This window comes from Oryzias melastigma, linkage group LG18, assembly GCF_002922805.2.
Source record: "Oryzias melastigma strain HK-1 linkage group LG18, ASM292280v2, whole genome shotgun sequence".
Classification (NCBI taxonomy): domain Eukaryota; kingdom Metazoa; phylum Chordata; class Actinopteri; order Beloniformes; family Adrianichthyidae; genus Oryzias; species Oryzias melastigma.
Genome location: NC_050529.1, coordinates 20,355,288 through 20,367,158, shown reverse-complemented (window position 1 = coordinate 20,367,158; position 11,871 = coordinate 20,355,288). Strand labels below are relative to the sequence as shown.

The following is an 11,871-nucleotide window of genomic DNA, read 5'->3' as shown; positions in this document are numbered from 1 at the left end:
CACTGCGCCACCGTGCAGCCCCCTGATTTTGTTATTTTCACAATTTAAAGATTCACTCTAATAAGATTTACTGAGTTCCCAGAGGTCTTTTAATTGTTATTATGCAGATTTTAGCCAAAAAACAGCAAATACATTAGATTTTTTTTTTTTTAAGTTGTGGGAGTGATTTATGGGTGGAGAAATCTCTCTGCTCCTAATTTTATAAAAACAAATATTCAAAAATGTCATTTTAAACCTAATTATCAGAAAGAACATCATTTATTTTCTTATTATTATTTATTTTGAGGAATCAGAAAATGTTTTAGATAAAAGCAACTGCCTGGCTCCTGTGTGTTCTGCTGGTGACTTGATATTCATGCTTCTCTGTGCATGTGTGTGCATGCTAAGTCGCTTTTCATATCTGCTGAAAAACGTTCAGTTTTAATTCTGGTCCAAATGAGAGCAGAAAGAATTCTAAAGTGCTGTTGAGAGGACGAGCTTTACTTCTGTAACCAAAGATTCCCATCGATTGGTTTTCCACACTTTGAGGAAGGAATGTGCCCACCACGAAATTTGCAAGTGAAACCAGCAGACCTACTAAGAACAACATCTGAGTCTGAAAAAAATGAGGACAAAAAAAGTGAAATTAGATACAGTTATTAGAAAGAATATAAAGTGTTGTTGGCATGTGCCTTCTACCTTGTACTCCCACTCCATTCCAGCCACAGTGATGCACATGAGGATGGTCACAGTGACCACCCCGACAATGCGCACGTCATTGATCGAATCCACAACGACGACATCTAAATCCTGACACACAAAGACGCAAAACCTGAATGTTACTGTAACACACGTGGGCAAAAGCACAGAAAAGCAGCCCCCTTGTGGATAAAATGTTTAAATACATACAAATAAAAAGTTTAATTTACACAAACACTGTTTGACATCTGATCCAAATTTCACTAAAACAATGAAATGACAATGAAAAAAAATGACTCTCAGCCTCAATCACAGTAAAATAAACCTAAACTAGACACTTTTCAAAAAACGTTTTTGTTTTTCTGTTTTCAAGCAGAATTCTTCAAGAAAGTTCAAGTATCAGTTCTGAGAAGATAGAATCTGTTTCTTTTCTGTATCTTTCCGTCTGAGGAAAAGTCATTTTCAAACTTAACTCTCTTTTATATTTGCTTTAATTAGTAATAACTGCAAATTATTGAAATTTGTATTTTTAGTTAACCTGATTAGAATAACAGGCTTAAAAAATCCCAATCTCGAGAGATATTTCAAACTTTGAAAAATGGTCATGTCAACACCAAAACTGGGGATCCTGAAAACAAAATGAAGGTATGATACGTTGCTCATTAAGAAAGAGACGTGTACCTGCATGAGATCACGGACCACTTCTGAAAAGCCAATAGTGTTGAGCGCACAGGCAAGGGCGTTGCCGAAGGAGTAGATCATCCCGATCGGTGCTCCGATCTCCGGACCCAGAGTTCGGGAGATCAGGAAATAAGTCCCACCTTTAATGATGACACACTTTTATATCTTTATTTTTATTTTTTATTTTTTTCTGTTTTAATTTGAGGCTAACCTGAAATGACCCTGCCGTTGGTGGCGATGGCAGAGATGGAGAGCGCCGTCACAGTGGTCACCACCACAGACATGAAGATGATCACCCACGTCAGCACTGGTGGGATGAAAATCAAACCATCAGTCAAAACAGCCACAAACAAAACTTCTTCTTCTCCAAAATCCACATCCAGTTTAAAAACCCAGTCAGGGGTTTGGTCATTTGAATGACCGTCTTCCAACTGACCAACTTTTTCTATCCACTTATTGTTTCATTACATTTTCTATGAACTGAACATGTTTTGGTGGGCTTAATTTTTGGAGTAGTAAACTAGTTTACCTTTAGACTTTACTGCTACAGAGAGAAAAAACAAAGTGAGTAAAAGGTTAAATGAGGGGAAGACTCACCAACACCTGCCTGTGAGGTGATCCACGACAGACGCAGGAACATTATGACCCCCCAAATGTTCAGCATGCAGCGCACCTGAGAGTTTAACGAGAATAGCAGCTTATGTAAATCAAATATTTGTTTTTCTTTTTTGATTGAAACTCCTAAACCCATAAAGAATACACGATTGATGGATTTTTTTTTTTACAGTTACAAACTATTACCAAAATTACAACTAAACAAAGCCCCTTTAACTGTATTACTGTGTTCAGACATGGCCTAATGGATGGGCTTTTATTTTGAAAACATGAAAATAAAGAGGAAGTGATGCTTCAAAAATGATAGCATGTTTTAGGCACTATAAGTTGTTTCTTCAGCTTCACAAAACAGTTTTTAGTTGGTAATTATAAGAATAGATTAGATACAATCATCCCTGCAAGGTTTAGTGAAAGCTTCATTAGTGATACTGAAGAGGTCAAACGAGGTCAGAGCTCACCATCACTCCGACTACCCACCCAAACCGGATGGGAGCTTTCCCTTTGGGGTTTGGAGGCACTTCACCTTCAGTCTGTGGCACTGAAAGGTCTAAAGTGATTTCTCCATCCACGCCACCCTCCTTCTCCTAAAGTCAAAGGTCATAAAAAGATCAGCACAAGGTCACAAAAAGTTCAGATCATATTTTCTGGATTTGGATGCAAACTTTTGTTTGTTCCAAAATGTATATATATATTTTAATAAACTGAGTTAATCTGTTAGATTTTTTAGTTTAATATGATCAAACAGACTTCTTTTGCTTTGCGTTTCTCACCTCAAAGGCCTTCCTCAGCACCTCCAGGGAGGGTCTGCTCTTCGCTTGATGGCGCGGTATGGTGCTAGCATAATGCTCCAGCTGAGGAACCAGGTCGATGGTGCTGTAGAGCGAGGAGCGGCGCAGCTCCGCCCGTGAGTCCCGCCGCTCCGCAGTGTCGCTGCAAACAACAAAATCTCCTCCAATCACAATTACTTCAAAAAGTACTTAAATGAGGTTTTAAGGATTTGAATTTTAATAAAAAGAGAAGACTGATCAAATAATATGTCAAATATTTTTTGCCAAATACATGAAATTACACTGAAGATTGACTTAACAGAATATCTTTTTTATTTTTTAACAATGAGTGTCTTCAGTTTAATTTATTCATTTCAGTTTCTTTGGAGGTTTTTAACTTTGTTAATTTAACTAAATTTATTATAAATAAATTTGGCAAAAGCCAGGCATCACTCCCGGTTTCTGTAGTTTTAGTTGTACACTTTTTCTTGAATACAGAATTGTTTTTTAAAGTGTGAAGCAGATTTTTCCTTCAGTCTCATGGTATGAGTGACGGATGCTGTAGAGGTGAAGCAAAAACTCTGTAGTCAGAGTTGGGAGAGTTTTAAAGATATCGCACAAATAGAGATGCCGATTTTCTTTTGTGATTGTGGTGAAGAAGCTCTGGCACAATATTCTACAGGATTGGTTCAGGAGTTAATCATTCAAGCTCCCATACAAACATTTAAATGAGACAAAAATCTGCATTTTTTTCAGAATTGTGAAGTTTATACTTTTTATGTGTCGTAAAAGGACAACCGAAACTGGATTCAGATGTATTTATTTTATTTGCAATTATAAAATTATGATTATTTATTTACGCAAATTAATTATTTCCCTAAGCAGTGCAGTCATCCAGAGTGTGCATTAAAACACTTGATTGGGTTATTTTTCCACTTATACCACGATTATTTGCAAAAGACATACATATTTAATCTGTTTAAGTACTTTAATCTTGTTATTTTTTTGGTTTAGATTACTTTTTCACAAAAAGCGGACTATTTGTCTCATGGTCCGGCGCATTTTTTTGCCATATAAATTTCATTTTGTGATTTTTCACAAACAACAAGTAGCTGGTAAATACTGTATATAAAAAAAATAAGCACAATTAATTGTGAATAATATTGCCCCAGGTTTGCGATTAATTAGTTAATTGTTTTTAATCGATTAATTCATTTTTTTTGGAGGGGGTTGTAAATGGTGTTAAAGTTTAGAGACCTGCAGAATCAAATCCTTCTACATCACAATGTGGATACATCCTTTCTTGGTTTTCAAGAACAAACCATTAATAAAAACATTGAAAAGAATCATTTAAAATGTGCAAACTTTGTCCATATTTGGAGACAGACCTGGAATCCTCAACAACAATCGGAGGGATCTGGAGGTTTTGGTCTCTGCCATCAAAGTGGTGAGGAGAATATCTGGGAGGTTCTTCATCTTGTGTGGAGAAGCGGACGGTTGGAGACAGGACATTGCGTTTGGTAATGGCCTGCCCCATCGGAGCGTCTGGTTGATCCCTTGAAAACAACAGATTCAGCATCAAAGTCTGTAAGTTCCTTTATTTGACCATCAGTTTTTTTTAATCTAACTGGCAGATTTTTTTGGGCCTTTTTTGGGGTACCCTGGATGATTTTCTGACCCTCTACTCAGGAACTTCCTGCATTTTCACTTGGGAAAATCTAGTGATCAAATCTACCTGACCAATCGAGAAACAAAGCTCCGTCAGCACGTTCTTCCTGGTCGGACATGCCAAGACTTTCTCCCTGGAGGCATCTAGAGGAACACCCAAGCCACCTCAACTGGCTTCTATTTATGGGGAGGAGCAGCAGCTTCACTCCCCGCTCCTCTCAGGTGACTGAGCTTCTCACCTTTGTCTCAGAGAACACCTATAGCCACCATGAACTCATTTCAGTTTTAAACTGACCAATATAATAGAGAGTATAGGAACACAGAAAAGTCCATGAAAAACGTCGTCTTTTACTACAATCGACAAATAAAACAAGTGATTTATGAACAGTGTTAAGAGTGACTTTTACAAAAATAATGTTTTACATTGGTCAGGGATTGTTACATTACCTTTACTATCAAATAACATTACTCAAGTAAATATAAATATTTACACATATTGGAGTAAGAATAAAGAAGTAAAGAGTTAAAAACTATCCACACACTGAGCATATTAAACATGTTTGATTTCATGTTGTGAAAGACAATTAAATGGGAAAACATTATATATTCAAATAAAATTTGAAATTATTTTAATGAAATATTGTTGTATTGTTTACAATAGTTGGCAAAAAGGCTTTTATGTCTAAAATAAAATGTTTGGAAGTTATTTCTATCTAATATGAGAAAGTTTTTTGTTTTTTTTAATGTGTGGGGTTGATGATTAATATTCCAATCTTGTAACAAATCCTGTATTTTAGGGAAGATTTTGCATCTGAATCTTTTTTTCTTTTTTACATTGTTATTTATTTTGGGGAAATTTTTTGTATTAGATGTTGCTTTAACTTCTCAACGAGTCTAAGGTTAACTGATGAGGTTTATTGTTAAAAATCTTCATATTCTGAAAAGCTGATTGTGACCTTTCAATGTAGTTATTGAGCATCAATGGGATAAAATAAACAAGATTTACTAAGAGAATAAGCAACTAGATAAAAATGACTTTAAATAGCAATGAGTATAAATTCCTCAATGAATATAACCACATTAGAGCAAAGTGTTTTTTTTTTCTTTTTAATCTATACTCAAAAGTATGATGCAGTTGCACAATTTGAAAGGACTCATATTAATCTAAGTAATAAAATGTAACTCTTTACCTCCCACTTCTGTTAATAACATTATTTTTTGCTGTTGCTAAGTAGTTTAAGGCTTTCTGATGGATTTTGACACCAGTCTTGCTCAGTACATGATCACTAACTGGTGTAACAGACTAGAAATGCTTTCAGGCTGAAGCTCCTATCAACTATGAAATCTCTGCTTTCAAATTCAAATTAAGTCTTACAATCTGTAGTTAAAATAAATGTCTTAAATAGTCCTTAAACTGCTTTTAAACAGGCATAAAAACAGGATGGTGAAGGTTATGCATTCTTAATGCAACATTGTTGAAAGGAGCTTTGGTTTTCATATCTAACAGCATTGTCCTGAAGATAGAACTTGACCACGTATTCAGAACCTCATGTCTTAAATCTTTGAGTTTTTAAGTCAACATTGTGACTCTCAAGTGTCACTCAAGTTCGAGTCCCAAGTTCGTTGCCATCACTGCAGCGGACTAAGCACTAAACATGAAATTGTTCAAAATAACACAACCAAATGGCATTAAAGGGAAAATCGTTTGCCGATTTACCACAATATTTAGCATGTATTGATTTAAGATGCTGACTAGACGATAATTCATTAACTATTTATTTTTGAGCGTCTTTCTTGCTTTTTGTTTTCTATCTAAACCTCTGACCACTAGCTGGCAGCTCATCACACTGAGCCCTAGAGTGATGACAATCAGGAGCTACTGCGTTCATCTCACAGGAAATTAATAGATTCTGTCAACACAGGAGAGAAGCACCAAATATTTTTTGAAGAGTTATGTTTCAATTGACCAAAGTAGAGAAGATCACTCAAAACATTTGGAAGAAAACTGAAATAAATGTCCAGAAAAAGCTGAGAGTTGACTGACTTCTGAATGTTCTCTCATCCTCTGAACTGTCACCTTCAGACGACTCAGAGACATCAATACACTCAGTTTTGTTCCCTTTATAAAATGTGTATTTTTATGTTAAAGGATCACCAGTCTTTTCATCATTTAAGGGTTTTTATGAACAAACATCTTCTCTGGCTTTTTTTTTTTTTTGGTATAAGAGATTTTTTTACTTTATAGTTTTTTTTAATAAAATCAAGTCAAGAAACTTTGTGGAATCATCAAAACATCAGAAATATTCCAACATTTAAAGAAAAGTGAAAGAAGACAAAATGGATCTTCATTTTTTTCTAATTGCTCCAAAGTTTGGATTGACTTTGAAGCTAAAATTAAAAATTTTACTAATATTTAAAGCATTTCCGGTTTCACTGAATGAGCTTTAATTTATACAAATGATGTAATTCTCTTTTATGAACTCAAACATCCAAGAGACTTTAGGAGGAGCTCAGCATTCTGACAGCAGAATCAAACTGTTGGGACAGTTTTAGCAAGCAAACAAGCAAGTACGTTTATTTAAAAGTTGATTCATACTAATTCATGATGTACAGATATACAAAATTAAAGTAAAAATTAAAAAAATGATTCATAAAACATAAGCAAAATCCAAAAAATCTGTAAGATTAAAAGTCATACATTTAAAATCAATAAAAACATACAAATAAAATAGTTCCCATTTTAAAACATATTGCAAAAAAATAATTTTAAGCATTGTAGATGCCAACAAACTCATACTAAGTCATACTAAAGTACACTTTGACTATTTAAACAAATAAAAACTATTATTATTTTTTTTAACCTTAAAGCAATCTTTAAAAAATAAAAAAAAAGTTGAATTACCTTCAGATCAGTGTGCCAGTGCTGCAGATGAATGTATGGATTTCATTATTAGGAGCAGCATCTTTGTCATTTATTTATACCTTAAGGTGATGAAGGAGTACACTCCTCCTCATCGTCACTTCACCGTTGTCCCTCCTCCTGACATCCTCACAAACCTGTAGATCTGAACCTGCAGATCTTTCAGCGGAGCATGACGGGTTTTTTGGAAGTGTGCGCGGGAGGTTTGGAGTAAACAGATGACGAGGTTTAAATGTTTACCATCCAGACTGTTCTGTTATGCTCAGATAAACATGTTTACTCTGTCCTTACAACCTCAAACAACACCGTTTTATTTAACTTTGAAGGTTGGAGTCGCTTATATCATCAGTACTAACATAACCAGGAGAGTAGAGTTCAAAATGTTCTCCAGATATATTTATTTTACTGGAAACATCAGGAACTTCCAGCGTCTCAGCAGGATGCATTTTTAAGATAAAGGTGTGTATTTATGATGTTTCCTGATAAAGCAGGAACTTGTGTTACGCAGACGACTCAGTCTTTGTAGAATTGTTGACAACACAGAAGACTGCAGTGATTTCCCCAACATTACCAAACAGGAAGACGCTCCACGCCACTCTCACGCCGCTGCAGCGCCAACTTTAAATATCTTTTCATAGAAATCAAACACGGTTGATCAATTTCTATTTCCAAAGTGACTTACCTAAATTAAAAAAGGATAAAATCAAAGATAAAATAGAAACTACTAAAATTTCGATGAGTCGGCATTTCCTTCCAGATTTTTTTATTTTATCAGTTAAACGCAGAAACATTTTTAATTTTTTTCCCGACAATGGAAACATTCTTCTGTGAAGTTTCTGTGACTCATTGCAAACTTTTTCACAAGAAAGGAGCCTGGTTGACATGGGAATCCTAAGTACACAAAGTCAGAGCCGTCTTATCCTTCAATTTTTAAAACAACTTTATTAAATATTGTAACATACAAAATACAGATCCAAAAATGAAAATTCAGTGTTAGAGCTAAAAGCATATTTGGTCAACAACAAATACAAAAATGAGATATATTTTAGTATTGTTCACAGATAAATAAATATAACCATTACAAATACATTTGAAGAAATAAATGTTTAAAAGATCCCAAGGGAGAGAGCTTCCTTGTATTGAGGCTCTTTTTCGCCTCCTCAGATCTGCAATGATATTCTTGACAAAATAGTCGCTATGAATCATGTCTCGATATAAAATCACTTTTACTCTGGTCTTCCATATGTGCATGTTGGTTACACAGATGATCAACCAGAATAACGTCTCTTGTTGTCTGGGATTTTCTCAGAGAACAGTCCGAACATAACAGAACACAATGTCTTTCCATTTGTTGATTTCTTCACAGATTTCCTTTCCTTTTTTAGCCCAGTTTGTTTGATAGGTGTCAGTTGTGCTAAACCAAATCCCAAGAATCTGGATTTCATTTTTTATATTGATGTTAACATCGGGTCAGATCCAAAGCCCTTCAGATTTGTTTTTATTTAGTTCAGATACAGATGCTTGTTCATAATGTAGGTGATTATTTAATGTGTCCATCTCTGCTATGTTTTTAATAATGATAGTGACATCATCAGCATAAGTCAAGGCTTTTACTATGTGACCCTGACCAATTGTACACCCTTTGATTTGGTTATCTGACTTATTTTTTTTTCAACAGAGGACTGATGGACAAAATACAATGGGCTCCACCAAGAGGACAGCCTTGTTTTAGTCCACGATAACTGTTAAATGGTTCAGTTAAAAAAACATTAACTTTAACCTGGACTAAAGATTTTAAATAGAGTAATTGAATTATCTTAATAAATGATTGTGGGAATCCATGTGCTTTAAGGACTGCCCATAGATAATCATGGGAAATCTTATCAAAGGCCTTCTTTTGATCTAAACTAATTAATTAGAAGTTAGTGTTATTTCCCGTGTATAAGATTTGTCGTAGAGTACAGAGATTATCCCACATTTTTCGACCCTTAAAGTCACAGGTTTGTTCTAATTCAATGATTTGATCTAAAACATCACTAAGTCTATTTATGATGACTTTTGTAAGTATTTTATAATCTGTGTTCATGATGGTTAATGGTCTATAGTTATTTAAATCTGATTTATCACCTTTCTTATACAGCAAGCTCGTAACACCCTGATAAAATGAATCTCCCAAGGAACCTTTAATAATAGTGGTGTTAAAAACATAGCCATCATCGATACATAATTGATAAAATTCAGTGGGTAATCCATCGGAACCAGGGGATTTCTCACTATTCAGCTGGTTAATGGCAGCAATAACTTCATGTTTTTTAATTCGACCCAGAAGTGTAGAGAAGGTTTCTCCTTTAAAGGAGTGGATCTCTATTAAAATAGTCCTGATGATAGCATCACATGATGTTGGTCTGCTGTACATCTGAGAGAAAGCTTCAGATCCAACACGTCTTTTCTAGTCCTCATCGTACTGTAGCAGACCACGATGATCTTTAATACACTCAATTAAGTTTTAATTTTTTTGCTTTTGACTAGTGGAAATTAAATAATTTGCATTTGTTCTGTTATCAGAGCCACTCTGTACATGTTAAATAACAATTCATTATTTACATTGTCAATGAGATGTTTCAATTCCAACCGTTTGTTTTCTTCCTCCTCAGTTCTGTTCTTCTTAAGATTTAATTATCATATGATACATTTTTAATCTGGTTCAATATGCGGCATTTAAACTTGAAGAATTCTTTGACTCTGTTTTTCAGTGCCTCCCACAATTCAATATCTGTTTGGAATAGAGGTTTTATGTCTTTCATTTTAGAGATCTCGTTTGATTAATTCAATATTGCTCAAACAACTGACATTTAATTTAAAAAAACCTCTGGGTTGTTCAGGTCCACAGACAACTAAAGACTAAACTATAAAGTGATCAGAGAAATCACTATTAATTGTGCAGACTGCAGAGCATGCATACTAGAAGACAGGGGCGGAGTGGGACAACTTTTCAGCCCGGGAGTTTATTGGTCAAGACCGGCCCAGTTTTCGCTACATGAAAAATTACGCAGGAATTTAGGATGTAAAATACTTGTTTTATTACAGTTCGGGGGGGCAGGTCATAGATAACAAACAAATAATTATAATAAAAGCTTGTGGTTTAACAGAAATATTTCCCTGTATGAAAATGTGAATGTAATGCTAAAATGTAATTTTTTTGAACATTTGAAAAAACATCAACATAATAACTCCAGAATCTACAGCATAAGTCACCGCCTAAAAGGTGAACTAGTTTCTTCAACCTTATTTGTTACTTTGTCACAGTCAATGGACACAATCATTTTTTTTTCTGTTTACTTGACCATAAATATCTCCAAGTGGTCCTGACTGAGCATGCTCCAGCCTGTTTTTAATGAACTTCAGAATGGAGACGGTTCTGACATGAAACTTGGGAAAATAAAAGCTGAATGAGAATGTGAATGTCAGCTCAATATCTGGGTATCCACCAGAGAAAACGTTATATTGTGTCAGTATCAGGGCTGGAAGTCTCAGAGTCACTCCCAATGCAATGCTATACATGAATCATGATTCCAACAGTAGCAAAATGGTAAACATTAAAATAATCAATATATTGCCTCAGTAATTTATGATATTCAACTATTTTAACACAAATATAGATCTTTTCTTAATCTTTTTTTTAAATAATTTGAAACATAACATTTTCGAACTTTCAGCCTGTTAATATTATAGGATCATTGTTTTTTAAAGTGCTGCCATCGATATTCACTCCCCCATCTTTAATCAAAATTTCCTGCACTTATCTTTGATAATCAAGACTTTAGTCACGTGCTCCACGTGTACCGCGAGCAGACACAACTTATGGATCAATAACACTGCCAGACATGTCACTTGGATGATCAGACACTGCACACTAGCTCGCTAGAATCCGGTGTGTTTTATCGCGGTGTTTGGACAGGTTACTGCTGTTCCCGCCCTCACAAACCATGTTATGTTACTTTAGAAACAACGTGCTGTCTGCGTGTAAAAATACAGACATAGCTCCGACCTTTTCGCTCGCAGCCGCTCTGCCTCCCGCGTGTTCTCACCTGTGGAGCAGGTGGAGAGCACGCGCAAGGAGCCCCGCCCCTCCCCACTGTAAAGAAGCAGCGGGGAAAGTGACTCTGTGCTCGCGCTGAACCGCGCAACTATGTTTTAGGTATTTAGACAAAAGGTGACGCGCCCTGTCAGCTAAGATATAACAGATAATAGAAAAACATCAGTGACGCAGACTTTTTTTTTCACCATGAACCGCCCTTTGAATTGCCGCCCCGTGTGACCCCCCGTATCGCTCGTTCCCATAACCACATTTTTACTTGCTAATCATCCGTCTGGCCCACGGCCGCTTCTCTGTCCGGCCCATAGGCCGTCTACATAGAGCGTTATTCACGTCAATGGTCCAGCCCAGACATGATGGCAAAGCGCACTCTGGTGGACTCAACCAACTGTGAGAATTTAAAAGGGGTGTTTATGTTAAATTGTAGCTCCAAAACTGACGGTGTC

General features: G+C 35.6%; 1 protein-coding gene across 1 annotated transcript in view; it reads right to left on the bottom strand.

Annotated features, from left to right (window-relative positions):
• Nucleotides 1-4,428, bottom strand: part of LOC112155947 (solute carrier family 12 member 3-like) — a 16,571-nt gene extending 12,143 nt beyond the window's left edge. The window contains exons 1-8 of the mRNA XM_024288014.2: nt 4,130-4,428; nt 2,745-2,904; nt 2,433-2,558; nt 1,957-2,032; nt 1,571-1,666; nt 1,360-1,499; nt 679-789; nt 484-595 (exon numbers count right to left, since the gene is read on the bottom strand). Coding sequence (XP_024143782.2) covers nt 484-595; nt 679-789; nt 1,360-1,499; nt 1,571-1,666; nt 1,957-2,032; nt 2,433-2,558; nt 2,745-2,904; nt 4,130-4,320 — 1,012 coding nt within the window. The 5' untranslated portion in view covers nt 4,321-4,428. The remainder of the gene's footprint in view (nt 1-483; nt 596-678; nt 790-1,359; nt 1,500-1,570; nt 1,667-1,956; nt 2,033-2,432; nt 2,559-2,744; nt 2,905-4,129) is intronic.
• Between the last annotated feature and the right edge of the window lie 7,443 nt (nt 4,429-11,871).